Source organism: Miscanthus floridulus, chromosome 14, assembly GCF_019320115.1.
Source record: "Miscanthus floridulus cultivar M001 chromosome 14, ASM1932011v1, whole genome shotgun sequence".
Lineage (NCBI taxonomy): Eukaryota > Viridiplantae > Streptophyta > Magnoliopsida > Poales > Poaceae > Miscanthus > Miscanthus floridulus.
Window position 1 is genome coordinate 15,128,485 of NC_089593.1, and position 15,693 is coordinate 15,144,177.

The 15,693-nt window shown below is 44.2% G+C and overlaps 2 protein-coding genes across 3 annotated transcripts; both read right to left on the minus strand.

Moving 5' to 3' along the window:
* Positions 1–978: 978 nt before the first annotated feature.
* LOC136503089 (uncharacterized) lies at positions 979–1,981 on the minus strand. Its single transcript, XM_066498278.1, has 2 exons — positions 1,259–1,981; positions 979–1,139 (listed from the first exon to the last, which is right to left on the minus strand). Exons 1-2 carry the CDS (start codon positions 1,953–1,955, stop codon positions 979–981), a joined length of 858 nt encoding a protein of 285 aa, XP_066354375.1. The 5' UTR covers positions 1,956–1,981.
* A 209-nt stretch (positions 1,982–2,190) lies between these two features.
* Positions 2,191–10,752, minus strand: LOC136504663 (uncharacterized). 2 transcript variants are annotated; one of them, XM_066499627.1, is made up of 14 exons: positions 10,564–10,752; positions 10,302–10,466; positions 9,517–9,615; positions 9,225–9,311; positions 9,067–9,135; positions 8,869–8,965; positions 8,689–8,791; positions 8,157–8,364; positions 7,928–8,041; positions 7,631–7,762; positions 3,888–3,968; positions 3,273–3,389; positions 2,753–2,852; positions 2,191–2,647 (listed from the first exon to the last, which is right to left on the minus strand). In XM_066499627.1, exons 1-13 carry the CDS (start codon positions 10,726–10,728, stop codon positions 2,757–2,759), a joined length of 1,533 nt encoding a protein of 510 aa, XP_066355724.1. In that variant the 5' UTR covers positions 10,729–10,752; the 3' UTR covers positions 2,191–2,647; positions 2,753–2,756. The 2 variants fall into 2 exon arrangements, with proteins under 2 accessions (XP_066355724.1, XP_066355725.1); XM_066499628.1 differs by lacking the exon at positions 3,273–3,389.
* Between the last annotated feature and the right edge of the window lie 4,941 nt (positions 10,753–15,693).

Here is a 15,693-nt window from a genome sequence, read left to right on the forward strand (position 1 = left end):
GGGAAGGAATGAAACATGCAGTTTATTTTGAAAAAAAAACAAAGGAAACTAAAATAAAGATGAACAAAAAACATCTGCACAGCTTTTGGGGAAGCAGCTGGAAATTTGCACAGAAATCAAGAAAAAGAAGATGCAGAGGGCGTGCGGACGTCTATCAGTCTGTGTGCGCCCAAACTTAACAGGGGATGATCACTTGCCAGTTGCTGCCCAAACACAAACAGAGGATGCACTTCTCACTCTTGGTAGCTCATGTATGTAACAAGTTGAACAGATCCTGGGTTAATTTAATTTGTTTTGCACACGAAGGAGGCTGTCTTTGACTATGCATGTCCCAGAAAGCAGCCATCACCAAAATCGAAGCACTCTGTATAGGTTTTGGGCCTGTTGATCCTTGGAACAGACTGAATCTTTATTTTCTTATTTTTTTAGATGTGTGTATTTTGCATCTTGCTGCTGTTATCTCATATGGCATACGTGCCACAGCCCCCCGAGTGTTTATGAGTAAGCTACATCGACAAAGAAATGCCATTTAGTTTGTTTCCTGCAATTTCGTGTAAAATTTATTTTCTTTTCTTTCCTCAGATAACTGGATCACAGTATTCTTTAGTTGCGGATGATCGGAACAATACGCTCAAAGTCATACAATTACCTGGCTTATATTGTATATAATATATTCTTCCGTGTAAAAGAGCATGCTCTTACATCAGACCTGATGGTAAATTTCTGAAGTGCGTACATCCACGGCCTATTAATTTCTGATAACTTGAAACTATCATGTATATATATATGTATGTATGTTAAACTATATATATGGAAGCATGCATGTTCTAGAGAGGCATGCATGCTAGTAAGTTTTGTCTTGTGTACTTATATGAACTATATATGATGCTGGCTGAGCCATTCGTGTCCGGCCTCCATTCAGAAAGTTGCTCATCATGGCGACAAGGCTGCTGCATATATGGAACAGAGAAGACAAGATCAGACATCTACTTCCACGAGCAGTAATATAATGTGAACCATGAACTGAAAAAGCAAGCTGTTAAATCTTGAAGAAGAACCAGTAGAGTATTCCTTGCCTGAAGTCGGCTTCTCCCAGACGTCAGGAATGCGGCCGACGAGTGGCGGGCTTTGCTGCCCAGCTGCATCCATGGCAGCATCATGCAATGCAACGGTCAGTTACGTAATGCTCGTCCACGGAGTCATGCAACAGCCAGCCATGGAAGAATCGATCGAGGACAGAGGGAAGAAGAGGACTCACTGAAGCAGATGTAGAGGACCTGTGGCGGCAGCACGACGCCGCAGGCGATGGGCAGGTACATCATGCGGACGGGGTCCACCGGCTTGGGCAGCATCTTGTTCACGTCGCCGAGGATGACCGGGCACAGACACCGCAGCGTGTGGTCGTCGCCTTCCGCCGCGGAGCTGGAGCTGTTGAGGAACGCGCCGAGGCCGGCGCAGCACTCGCTCTGCGGCGTCGGCGTCTCCGGCTCGCTCCCCGTCAGGAACGTCCCGCACGTCATCAGCCCCGCGAGCGGGGTCACGCAGTCGGTCGGCGACGACGGCGCGGAGCCGCCCACGCTGCCCGGCAGGCCGGGGAAGCCCGGCAGCTGCGGCACCACCGCGCCGCCGGGCCTGGCGCAGGGCGCCGGCGTCCCTGAACCCGACGACGACGGCACGCCGGGCATGGGTGATGGCACCCCCGGGGAAGAGGAGCTGCCGGGCACCGGCGGCGACGGCCTGGCTCTCGGGTACCCTGGGAACACCGGGTTGCGCGGCCTGCTGCCCGGGCGGCCGGGGAACCGGAGCGCATCGGCGTCCAGAGCGTTGCTCGCCGCCACCGATGGCTGCATTGTCGTGAGCACGGCGGCGACGGCGAGCACGGTGGCAATGCACTTGGCCATAGATGCTGCTGCTGCTGCCGCCGCCGCCTTCTTGCTACTGTTGATGGCTTGCATTGGATGGATTGCTGTGACAGATCAGATGAACCGCTGGACCGGAGCGAGCAGATGAAATGCAGCTAGATAGCTAGAGAGGTCTGTGCTGTGCCCATCCGATGATTCACTGCCTCGTCTTTATAGTTCAACTCGTGTGTCATTTCTTATACGGTTAGCACGAAGAACGTGAGATATTGTTCTACTGCTCCTGTCGATAAAGAAAGGGGCATGTTCCAGAAAGCAGGCATTTTTTCTGAATTATATGGAAGAAGGTCAGGTGTACCACCACCTCGCACAATCTGTGTTTACAGCCATTTAGTCTGGGATCTGGAAGTAGGTGAAATGCAGAATGCTGTGTCTGCCAAGACAACAGTAGTTCCAAATGGCAGAAGAATGCCCAACAAATCCGGCCCTACTACATCATTATAATAACTCACACATTGCATGCTAGAGTTCCCTACAGTGCACATCGAAATGGAATACTGAATTTGTATATTGTTCTAATCTATGTTGTACTATTTCTCGCCTCTTGCATGCTAAACTCTTCTGTATAGTGTAGTAATGGTTGGTACTATATTCTGAAGGTTTCTCCATCAATCAAACCTGAAATTCCTTCAGAAAGTGTAAACTAACTATTGATGACAACCTAACTTCTCGCCATGTCTGTTCAAACATTCTCGAAGCGCATCTCCAAGGACACTCGCAACAGCTCCCTGTATTCAGTCAAAACTCAGAACCCTGAACTCTGACTTTGCGGTGAGCACAAGAACGAACATGAAAGATGAAGGGGCACCATTTTTTGGTCCCTATATATATACCTGTTCAGGAATAGGATGGGGCAGAAGAAGCCTGAAGCCTGGCAAGATTAGTCTGGAGCCGGCCCAAGTGAAATGCAATGACAAGCCACAGGAAGCAGAGCTGACATTTGAAAAGAAACACAAACAACTGTTAATTGCTATCTCCCAGAACTTGCAATAAAAAAAAAAAGAAACCATGCATGGGTGCAAACAACCTTTATCAATCCTTTCATGTTATCCAGTTCAGCACTAGCTTGTTTCACATGTATAAAGATACTTTGTGCAAGTGATAAGAGGCCAAAAGGGAGACACTGCAAATGCAAATCACTTTTCTTTCTTCCTTTTTTTTTGCCACAGAATGGCACTAGGACTAGGATTATACATTGATTAAATTTCCCTAGAAGTATGGAGCATTGCATTCGCCATTCGATCGAGTGATGCAAGCAAGACTCGAGGACCACCCTGAGCCACTATTTGAATACAAAATAACACATATGACACTAGAAACAAAGTAATGAACTGATCACAATACGATTCATACCGGCAGTGCAAACAGGGTGACCTTGGATGTTTTCTTCTCAAGGCTACTGAACAACCACCTGTAAATTCCAGCGGCTGTGGCATCACCAAGCCTCTGGACAATCACATCTATACAGACCTATATAAAAAAAGTCGAAAGTATTTTCTTCTAAATTATGGCAAGATGGGTACAAAACAAAAACAATGTTGCATGATTTACCAATATGAATGAAACTGTTATTAAAGGATCTCATGCTCAAAAGGTAGGTAGGCAATTGCAAAAAACTGACTCTTTCCAGTTAACGGTCTAATGTTTCTGAAAACAGGCTTTTGAGTTTATTATACTGCTATTTATACTGCTATTTAGTAACTTCTGTTTTTTTTTAGAAAAATAGCTTTCTATCTTAAGAGAGAGCTGTACATCTCATGGAGCTGCAATGCTGAATGATCACTTCACACGAAGCTATGATTTCATTACCATTTTTGACAACATTATGAAATAATTATTGTGTGTGTGAAAGAAGTCATGACAATATGAAAGATGGGCTAAACCAGTGCGTTATCATTTCCGAAGTACCAACTCATCACCCTTTTGTTTTCTAATCAGTTTTAGAAGGTTCCAAGAAACATCTTTCACCTTTGCTTTGTATTTTTCATCCTGTGAGACAACAGTGAATAATAACTCCCTTCCAGGTCTTGTCAAAACATAAGTTGTTACCTGCAAAGAATCAAAGGTTAGTTGTATTCTTGAATATAGCTGGATTTAGAAATGATAGGATGGAGTAGAAACAATATTTGATAGAGGTACACAACAGGCCAATTATTGAACTACATCTGTTATTTTAGCATGAACAAATCTGGCATAGAAAGATGAAAAAATTGGTTGCAGCTAAAGTACAACTGCCCTCAACTTATGAGATGCACAGGCTCTTTTGTATCATGTCTACAATATTACTAACAAAATAAGAAAGACAAGATTTAAAGCATCTCAGAATAATAATGACTACTCTGCTTTCCTTAATGTAATTTTGTCTTGGTGCATAGTAAGCATGTTAACTCCGCCTATGTTGTCTCAACATAGCAGGTCCCAAGCCCTGGTAAAGGAGGAGGGTTGTGATAGGCGTGGCGAGCCAACGGTAAATCTAGCCATTCTAATGGAGATGAAACCCGAAAGAAAATTGTTGGGGCGTAACCCTCTTAGCGACGCGCCATATCGGAACCCGGGTATGGTGTTAAATGAGCAAGGGCCGGATCGTCACCCCCGTGACGCGCCGTGTCACGATCTGGGCACGGTGTCAAGTGATCAAGGATCGGGTCGTCGCATCCTTAGTGGCGCGCTACATCGGCGCCCGGGTGTAGTGAAAAATGAGCAAGGGTCTTCACATCTGATTCGACGGGTGCGAAAGGTAAGGAAGCTAGTCGAACCAACTAGGATCCGTTTAGGCAGTTGGAATGTAGGGTCGCTTACAGGTAAGTTAAGAGAATTAGTTGATACCGCGACTAGGAGGCGTGTAAATATATTATGTGTTCAAGAGACTAAATGGAAGGGTCAGAAGACGAAGGAGGTGGACAATACAGGTTTCAAGCTTTGGTACACAGGGATAGTTGCAAATAGAAATGGAGTAGGAGTTTTGATTGATAAGAGGCTCAAAAATAGTGTGGTGGGAGTGAGAAGGCACGGAGATAGGATTATCTTAGTCAAGCTTGTCATTGGTGATATGGTCTTGAACGTAATTAGTGCGTATGCCCCCCAAGTAGGCCTCGCCGAGAGTGCTAAGAGCCAGTTCTGGGAAGACTTAGATGGCCTGATTAGAGCTATACCCAGTAGTGAGAAGCTTTTTATAGGAGATCTTAATGGGCATGTAGGTACTACAAGCGCAGGTTTCGAGGCAGTTCATGGAGGTTTTGGGTATGGTAGTAGGAATCAGGAGGGGGAGGACGTTCTGGACTTCGCGGTAGCTTTTGACCTGATGATAGCCAACACTTTCTTTAGAAAGAGAGAATCTCATCTAGTGACCTTCAGTAGCGGACAACACTCTAGCCAGATTGACTTTGTCCTCACAAGAAGAAAGAACAAACGAGCATACTTGGGTTGCAAGGTGATACCAGGGGAGTGTGTTGTTTCTCAACATAAGCTTTTGGTGGCAGACTTTCGTTTTCAGGTGCGTGCCCGTAGGGATAAACAAGCTAAGATTGAAAGAACAAAGTGGTGGAAACTGAAAGAGGAGACGTCAGAGGTATTCAGGGAAAGAGTTATCAAAGAGGACTCTTGGAAGGAAGAAGATGACATAAACAACATGTGGGAGAAGATGGCAACCAACATTCGGAAGGTGGCCTCAAAGGTGTGTGGAGTAACCAAAGGAAGTGGAGGCGAGGCTAAAGATACCTGGTGGTGGAACGAGGAAGTCCAAAAGGCTATTAAGGAGAAAAAAGAGTGCTATAGACGCTTGTACCATGACAGGGGTGTGGACAACGTAGAGAAGTACAAGGTGACAAAGAAGACTGCAAAGCGAGCTGTAAGTGTGGCAAAGGGTAGAGCGTACAAGGATCTTTACCACCGTTTGAGTATGAAGGAAGGAGAGAAGGTCATTTATAGGATGGCTAGGGTTCGTGAGAGAAAGACAAGGGACTTCAACCAAGTTAAGTGCATTAAGGATGAAAGTGAGCATCTCTTGGTGAAGGAGGATGAGACCCGACATCGATGGCAAGAGTATTTTGACAAATTGTTCAATGGTGAGAATACAGACACAACCTTTCAGTTGGATGACTCTTTTGATGACACCAATAGACGCTTTGTGCGGAGAATCCAAGAATCTGAGGTCAGAGAGGCGTTGAAAATGATGAAAGGAGGTAAGGCGATGGGACCGGATGGTATCCCAATCGAGGTGTGGAGATGCCTCGGGGACATAGCTATAATATGGCTAACCAAGCTGTTCAACCATATTTTTCGATCGAACAAGATGCCTGACGAGTGGAGAAGTATATTGGTACCGATCTACAAGAATAAATGGGATATTCAAAGTTGTACTAATTACCGGAGAATTAAGTTGATGAGCCATACTATGAAGCTATGGGAGAGAGTTATCGAGCATCGCTTGAGAGCAATAACGCGGGTCTCTATGAACCAATTTGGTTTCATGCCCGGAAGGTCAACCATAGAAGCCATTTTTTTAATAACACAAGTTATGGAGCGGTATAGGGAGAAGAAGAAAGACCTACACATGGTTTTTATTGACTTGTAGAAGGCTTATGATAAAATACCAAGGAATGTTATGTGGTGGGCTTTGGACAAACATAAAGTCCCAACAAAGTACGTCGGGCTCATTAAGGACATGTACAACAATGTTGTGACTAGAGTTCGAACAAGTGATGGAGACACGGATGACTTTCCGATTAGGATAGGACTACATCAAGGGTCAGCTTTGAGCCCTTATTTGTTTGCCTTAGTGATGGATGAGGTTACAAGGGACATATAAGGGGACATCCATTGGTGTATGCTTTTCGCAGACGATGTAGTGCTAGTTGATGAAAGCCGAACAGGAGTGAATCAGAAACTGGAGTTATGGCGGGAGACTTTGGAGTCCAAAGGTTTTAGACTCAGTAGAACTAAAACTGAGTATATGAGATGTGACTTCGGCACTACTATTCAAGAGGAGGAAGATATTAGTTTGGAAGGTCAAATAGTGCCTAGGAAGGATACCTTTCGATATTTAGGATCAATGCTACAGAGAGACGGGGATATTGATGAAGATGTTAGCCATAGAATCAAAGCAGGGTGGATGAAGTGGCGGCAAGCATCTGGTGTCCTATGTGACAAAAGGGTACCACAGAAGCTAAAAGACAAGTTTTATAGGACGGCGATTAGACCTGCTATGTTGTATGGTGCAGAATGTTGGCCTACGAAAAGACGACATGTTCAACAGATAAGTGTCGCGGAAATACGTATGTTGCGTTGGATTTGCGGTCATACAAGAAGGGATCGAGTTCGGAACGATGATATACGTGATAGATTAGGGGTAGCACCATTTGAAGAAAAGCTTGTCCAACACCGGTTGAGATAGTTTGGACATGTCCAACGGAGACCTCCAGAGGCACCGGTGCGTAGTGGAATCATAAGTCAGGATAGTAACGTGAAGAGAGGCAGAGGAAGACCGAAGTTGACTTGGGTAGAAGCAATAAAAGAAGACTTGAAAGGATGGAATATACCCAAAGACTTAGCCTTAGATAGGAGTGCTTGGAAGACAGCTATTCACGTGCCTGAACCTTGATTGTTTCTGCTGGGTTTCAACTCTAGCCTACCCCAACTTGTTTGGGACTTAAAGGCTTTGTTATTGTTGTTGATAGTAAGCATGTTGGCTACAATAGCTATTAAACTGATACCTTTCTAATTGTTTCAGTGATAGCAACAGCAACCCAAGTTGGCCATACAGCAAGGGCAACCAAATTTGAGGCAGCAACAAAGGGAGATGCACAGATAGCAACTGTGATACCAGCTACTGTAAGAATATGACCCTGAAATATTTGTCAAAAACATACCAACAATTAATAAAATAAAATAAAAATGTCTGCTAAAGGACTAGACTTCATCAGTTTCACTTTTGGTTATGTATCAATATCATAATGTATTGGGACTACTGGCATAGAGTGAACTGAGAATAATCAGTAGATGCAAAATACCGTCAAAGTGAGTTGTCCCGCAAGAATAAAAACTGCTATAAAGCTGTTTATCAGAGCAAACGTTCTCCTTCTGGCCGTTGGGCTTGATATTGTAGTAGCAACTATCGTCACTTTCTGAAAACCATGGAGAAGAGGTAATTGGGAGAAGATGACTCATTTGTATTATGATATGTAATAAAGAAACAAGGTCAATGATGCATGGCAATACACATATACAGAATAATCATACCTGAAAGTAAAATACAGATGAGACAACTGCACTTAACCAAAGAAACAGCGATATGTATATCAGGTAGGGCGATCGCAAGATCAGCCAGAAACCTTCAAACATTATGAAAAATTCAGGTTTAGATTTTTGAGATTGGATCGCTGGTCTAGGTGAAGTGACCAGTGAAGACATTTCATCATCAGCCACGGTATTAGGAGCTTGTCCTGCCCTGCAGTTAGCAATAGATTGGAAAGTCTAAGATTGCAACCCACGAATATGGGAAGCAGCAGAATATAAAATAAATCATCAGTGAAGCCTATATATTTATTGCAAAAGCCGACTTTTCTAATAGAGGTCTGTACTACAAATTGTCAATATAGATTGTCACAAAGAAATAGTTGATCATGAATAGAAAGACAATGCTTGTGGCTCAAAGTTTGATAATGGAAATGGACCCAGAAATGTTTTCTATAAAACATATAGATTGCCCAGGTCAAACTTATCAAGAAGATGAATGGATAACATGTAATTAGTGTCCAAAAGGATTTCATACCCTGTTTGACATAATTCAGCTGAAGCATGATTTCCATCAATACAAATTCCTTTTGATGACAGCGCAGCAAGTTCCATCAAGAGTGAGGAAAATAGGAGCAGAACTGAGGAACAATTGGGAGATGTGAAGTCACATTCCATGAAACAAACTCATTAATTTACTCAAGAGAATGATACATACATGGTCCCAACCATGCCATACTTGCAGCAAACAATGAACCAAAGAGTTGCCCTAGCGTAGCACCAGCCCCAATAAAACCAAATAATCTTGAACCTGACTGAACTAAAAGAGAAATAAGAAACTGAAGAACAAGAAAAGGGTTGAACAGGCAGTAAGAAATAAGAACTACATGATTATTGGCGCAATAGTAAATGGTACCTCACTGTCCATGACATCAATTACCCTTGCCCAAGTTGACGATATTGTAATGAGATTTAGCAAAGCAACCTTCAGATTAAGAGAGTTATTCAAATCAATTATCATCTTTGGTCTTTAAAACATGAACAGCATCATGTCGTCATTAGGAAAGGACATACCCAAAGAAACAAACTTATTCTCACAACTATGTAGAACCAGCTCTGATTTCTCCATCCCGCAGGTTTGTCTGAACCTCCTTCACTTGACTTCATCATCAGACAAGAGAACATAGGGCAACAACTCTTTTGTGTCAGGAATTGTTGCTCAAGATTCCAATAAAAGAAAATTTGACGCACATAGGAAGTGGTGAAGTGAAAGAAGTATTCTTGGACATTTAGTTTTCCAAAGATCACAAGGAAATGTGGCAATATTGATGGATATGGACAGCAAATGTTCATCAGCGTCTATTACCTGGGAGGTAGATCCGGACTGCCCTGGTGTAGAGGTATACCAAAGCAAAAAAAATGCAAGAAGAGATATGCTGAAAAACCTGTGTATCATCACCAAAGCCTGAAAGAAGATATGTACATGATAAAATGAGCCTGTATCCTTATAAAAGAATAATTGCAATGTAATTTCTACTATGTCAATAGTTTTACAAAATTATCTGGATTCTGAAAATGGAAAAGTTCTTACTAAAAATGAAAATAAAAACAGATAAATCAAACAATCAATACCAAAGGGGGAAATCTTTTAAGAGAAACTGGCCATAATCATTCAACTAACTTCACTATTTTTACACTTATAAGCAGCAAGTGCAACAAACAAGTCTTCCAGGATCACTTTTAATAGCAGACCAGCAGTGCATAAAAGCAACACAAATAATGCAAGAATTCCACAGACAAAGGAGGGCCAGCAGTCCACCTTCATCTCGCAACATAACAAAGACAAAGATCCCATCTTTAGAGCTTGAACAACAAAAAAATCCTAATTATTGTGTACGACGAAACAAGAAACCATGAATCAACCGTGAGGGAAATGATTGAACCAGACCAGGTGTGGAGCCAGCCATCAATTCCACTGGGGCATCTCTATTGTACCAATGGGGTCATTACTTGATTTCTATAGGATTAATTAACAGGCCAGCTGACCAGTACAGACCCACATTATCAATTTATCACCGGGGTTAATTTTATGATTCCCAAACCAATGGATGCGCCCAAGCTAGGAAAGGGAGGTGGCACGGACGGACGAACCTTGGGCTTGGGTATGGAGGGGAGGGAGAAGGCGAGGGAGGCGATGGGGGCAGAGACGACGGTGAGGAGGAGGGAGCCGGCGAAGAGGCCCGGGAGGGTGTCGAGGCCCAGGGAGATGGCGCCCTCGTCCCGCAGCGGCAGCACCACGAAGTAGGCGCTCAGGATCTGCGTCTCCAGCACAGACAATTCAGATGGCGTATCGTAACCTTGCAGGAACGGGGCGCGAGGACTACGGCGAGAGATGGATCAAAGGTTGGCTTACGAAGAAGAAGGTGGCGGCCGCGCTCATCAACGGGGGGATCTCGTGGGGGCGGACTGCCACGAGGGAAGCCACCGCCGCCTCGGCGCGCTCCCGGATGAGCCGGCGAGGCGTCGCCATTCCCCTGCTCCTCTCCGGACGGCTTGGGTTGACTCTACTCTTCCGCATCCGCAGTCCTACTAGACTCCTGCATCGGCCGGCTATGTGCTTGGGAGTCTGGAAGAGCCATTGTTTATAGGGATTTTTGTTTTCTCGCCATTACAATTTTTCAAAAAAACACCATTATAATTCACGTTATTGTAAATTTACAATTACAATTCTATCACCCTTACCCTTTTCTACGTCTGGAACGTACCTGGGCCTACTTGCAGGCATCGTATTTGTGTACTGCCCCGTATTGCCCCTGGTTAAGTGGATAAGGCACAGAGGATTGAAGCTGGCGTTTTCACCGTTCTTCTCTGTCCCTCCCGTGTTCTTCCCCTTTCTTCCGCGACGAACCCTAGCACTCGACTGGAGACGGCCGTGCGGCGATTGGAGGTGGCCGTGCGACGATTGGCGACGTCGGCTCTGGCTCCGGGTCGTTGACATCGGCAGGAGACAAACAGAGGTGCCCCCATTCTTCTCCCTTTTCTCGCGCACACCATTGCCGTGCGTCGCCGTGCTTTGCCCGCGACTGACGCCCGCCTGCTTTTGTCCTGTGCCTTTGCCGCCTGCTGTTTCCCAGATGAGTGGCAGCCAATTTAAGGGAGGGACAGCGGCATGCTCCAGCTCGGCGGCCATCCAGAGCCCGGCGTTGTTCCCGCTCGTGGACTGCCCAAAGTGCCGCATTGAGTTAGTACGTATCACAAGCAAGCAGCGGGAGACGTACGGCAAGACCTTCTTCAAGTGTCCAAACAACATCAAAGTAAGTCAATTTATTTTATTCAATTTTGGATGGTGTTCATGAGTGTAAGGAAAATGGACCATTGGTCCATTTACTTTGGATTTTGGTGTTTGATGACCAATACAACCAAATTAGACTAATGAACTTGCAAGTGATTGTTTTGTAGTTCAATAGGATGCAAGACATGACTTGGACGAAGGCGACGTGATGATCCGATGATCAACACCATAACCAAGACCCTAGAAGCACAAGAGAGAGACCCAAGATATCAAGCAAAGTCCAAGCATGAAGATAGGAACCAAGCCGTATGCAAGATCGCGAAGAAATGAGCTCACAGAAGTGACAGGACGCTGGACCGAACGCTAGAAGAAAGTGACCGGACGCTCCGATCAAGAGGCTCGGCAAACAAGCGCGACCGGACGCTAGACCGGATGCTGGCGGCAGATCGACCGGACGTAGGACAACAGAGTCCGGTCGAGTACAGAGAGGTTCCAGAGTGGTGAAACTGCGACCGGACGCGTCCGGTGGCAGGTGATCGGACGCTGGCAGCGTCCGATCAAGTGTTCGTGGCTCCAACGGTCGGGACAACCGGACACGTCCGGTTAGGACGAGTTCAGCGTCCGGTCAGTAGCAGAAAAGTGGGATTTCGTCCCCAACGGCTACTTTCTCAGTGGGGCTTATAAATACAACCCCCAACCGGCCATTTGAGTGTGTGGAGCTGAGAAAACATACCAAGGGTGTTGATACACCATTTTAGTGATCTCCACTTGTATAGTGCTTAGTGTTTTATTAGGTGATTAGCGTAGGTGCTTTTGCGAAGTGCTTAGGTTGATTAGACCACCGCTTATGCGCTTGCTCTAGGTTTAGGCCTAGTGTTTAGTGAGGTTTGTATACCTCTTACCACTCGGTGCTTGCGTGCACCATTGTTGTACATCGGATGGGCTTGTAGTCTTGCGAGATCATACCAACCGCGTTTGTGGTGTGGCCGCCACCGTGTACCGGAGGAAACAAGGCCCGCGGCGTTTCGGCCAAAAGCTTAATAGTGAAGACGGCGGGGAGCATCCGGGACAGGCTTGCCGGAAGGCACGTCGGAGACCCACTTGCGCGTGGGGAAGGCCCGAGGCTATCCACGAAGTTACCCGACCAGGAGCTTGGCCCTTGCGAGGGATTCCTTGCGAGGGGCTCCAACGAGGACTAGGGGAAAGCTTACGTGCTTCTCGATACCTCGGTAAAAATACCGGAGTCGTCGACGGGAGTTTGCATATCTCTACCTAACACTTTAGCTTCCGCATTTACATTAATTGAATTACTCCTTTTACGGTAGAGATAGTAACACACTAGCAAAATCGTAGGTGCACATTTAGGTAGTTTATCTTTTGCATAGGTTTTGCTAACGTTAGTAAAAGAGGCCACAGTTTAGAGTTAGAATTTTAAGTTGCCTAATTCACCCCCCCCTCTTAGGCGTCACGGTCCCCTTCAATTGGTATCAGAGCCGGTTGGCTCATTTTGGACATTTGGCTTAACCGCCGTTGAGCCGACGCCATTTAGAGTGATTGGGATGGATACCTCTAGGCCTCCGCACTTTGACGGCACTAACTTTCCTTATTATAAGGCTAGAATGGCTTGCCACCTTGAGGCGGTTGATTTGGGTGCATAGAGAGTCACTCGTGACGGGATGAAACCCATCAAGAATCCCGAAAAACCCACAAAGAGTAATAAAAAAGAAATGCATTTCAATGCTAGAGCTAAAAATTGCTTGTTTGAATCATTTAGTATGGATGTGTTTAACCAAGTATTCGCTTTAAATACGACACATGAAATTTGGTTAAAACTCCAAGAGCTCCATGACGGCACAAGTAATGTCCGTGAGTAAAAACATTGTCTAGCTAAACAAAATTATGATGCCTTTAAAATGAATGATGATGAGCTTGTTCGTGATATGTATTCACGTTTGAATCTAATTATCAATGAGCTCCATTCAATAGGATTGATAAAGTTAGATGATACGGACATCGTAAGGAAGATCATCTCTGTGCTACCACAAAAGAAATATGCAAGCATCATCACCATCCTTCACAATATGGGGGACTTGAACACCATGACCCTAGGCATAGTCATCGGCAAGTTAGTGGCATTTAAAATATCATGTAAGATGGGTCAAGAAGAAGCTTCTTCATCAAGCAAAGGAAAAGCTCTCGCATGTAGCGAGAAAAAGAAGATGAAGGGCAAGCAAGTTGAGACAAGCTCAAGCTCCTCAAGTGAAGATGAAAAAGAAGATGAGGACGATGATGATGATGAAGATTCAAGTGATGATCAATCTTCCTCCTCCACCTCCGACCTTGATGAAGAATCAATCAAATTAATCAACAAGGTGGAGAAGATGATCCAAAGGCTCAATGTCAAGGGTGTGCCCATCCAAATTCAAGATCTCATTTTCATAAATCAAAGAAATGAGCAAAGAAAGAGAGGATGCTATGGATGCGGCGAGTTGGGGCACTTTGTGGAAGTTTGTCCAAACAAGCCCACACCCAAAGACAAAAAAGAAGGCATACAAGAACCAAGCCCTCACCTCAATAAGATCATGGGATGATTCTTCAAGTGAAGAAGAACACCATCATAAGAGGCGAGGCCGCAAGCACTCATCATCAGGCTCTTCATGTGTGTGCCTTATGGCACGAGGTAACGAAAGCTCATCCTCTAGTGAGAGTGATAGTGATGATGATATGCCTTCTTATGATGCAATTGTGCAACAAAATCTTAAATATGCTAAAGTTTGCACTAGTCAACAAAAGAAGCTCAAAAGTTTAAAAGAAAAGCTAGATAGTTCACAAGAAGCATACAAAACTTTGCTTGAATAATATGAGAACTTTGCTAATCTCAATGTTGAACTATCTACTAAAATTGAGCAACTTAAGGCTAGTGCAACAACAAATACATGCACAATCAATGATGAGCAACTTGTAAAGAAAAATGAAAAATTAAAAGAAAAATTAGCTAGCTCACAAGATGCTTATAAAAGTTTGCTTGCTAACATGGAAACCATGTGCAAACATTGTGATGAGCTAACTAATAAAGTTGCTAACCTTGAAGCCGTTAGTTCAACCCCCACCAAGGCATCTAAAAAGAAAAGTTCTAACTTTAACATGTCTAAAAAGGATGTCTCTACTTCTTACAATGATTTATGTTTAGACTCATCCTTGTGCAACCAAGTTTGTGTTGAGAAAATTGTTGTAGAAACATGCACACAAGAGGTTGCAAAGGAGAATGAGCAACTCAAGCAAGAAGTCGCTCGTCTCACCAAGGACTTGACTCAAGTGAAAGGCAAGGTGAAGCAAGCCCAACTTCATCAAGATAACACCATCAAGGGAGTGAAGAAGCTTGATGAAGGACAAACCGTGGTTTGCTACATATGCCACAAGAAAGGTCACAAGTCCTATGAGTGCAAGGTGAAGAATGGGGGAGGAGCAAAGAAGAAAGAGAAACAAAAAGCAAACAAGCAAGCTCTCCAACACATACACCAACAAGGTGGACAAGAAGGCCTCCACACCTTATCTCTTGAAGAAGAAGAAAAATGACAAGGTGGTGGCCATCAAGGTGAACAAGCAAGCCAATAATGGGGTCAAACGCTTTTGGGTGCCAAAGGAAATTATTTCCAACATGAAGAGCACCAAGAAGGTTTGGATCCCAAAAGGGAAGTGAGAAGTCCGATGGACATCGGAGAATTTGGAGACTTGGCAAAGTATGGGTGCATTTCATGAGATGCATCATGATGGACAAAGACATTGCCAAGTGGGTTAGTGAATACTATGGATCCAACTTCCCCTTCCCATGTTAGGTAACTAGATTCAATTTACTTCAATTAGTATTAGATTTAAATTTTCCTACAATTGGTATCTTTTAGCATCTAGTTACTCTTCATGCCTAGGTTTGTATTTGAATTCTTACATCATTTGTCATGCATACACTAGGTATATCTTATGGTAGGCTTGCTCGATTTCATTCTTAACCCTTAGAGCAAACCTATATGGTTTTAAATTGTTTAGGAGCACGGCACATAGCTTGTCCTTTGATTGTTCATTTAATATGTGCCAAAGTCCAAATTGTAGATAATTTCTCCTGAATATTATCTTCGAAAGTGATTCTCACATTCATGAGATGTCATCTTTCAAGTGGTATTCTTGACTCTAAAATCAATGTGCATGATTCCTACAAGTACTCCACACTTGTGTGTGCACAAATTTAGGGGGAGG

Excerpts from the sequence above, each read along its gene's own strand:
- LOC136504663 (XM_066499627.1), bottom strand. The coding sequence starts at position 10,728 with ATGCGGAAGAGTAGAGTCAACCCAAGCCGTCCGGAGAGGAGCAGGGGA. Across the intron at positions 8,365-8,688 it reads GCTGAATTATGTCAAACAGG|GGCAGGACAAGCTCCTAATA; the intron begins GTATGAAATCCT and ends TGCTAACTGCAG. Across the intron at positions 2,853-3,272 it reads TCACCCTGTTTGCACTGCCG|CTCTGCTTCCTGTGGCTTGT; the intron begins GTATGAATCGTA and ends TTCAAATGTCAG.
- LOC136503089 (XM_066498278.1), bottom strand. The coding sequence starts at position 1,955 with ATGCAAGCCATCAACAGTAGCAAGAAGGCGGCGGCGGCAGCAGCAGCA. Across the intron at positions 1,140-1,258 it reads GGTCCTCTACATCTGCTTCA|CTGGGCAGCAAAGCCCGCCA; the intron begins GTGAGTCCTCTT and ends CCATGGATGCAG.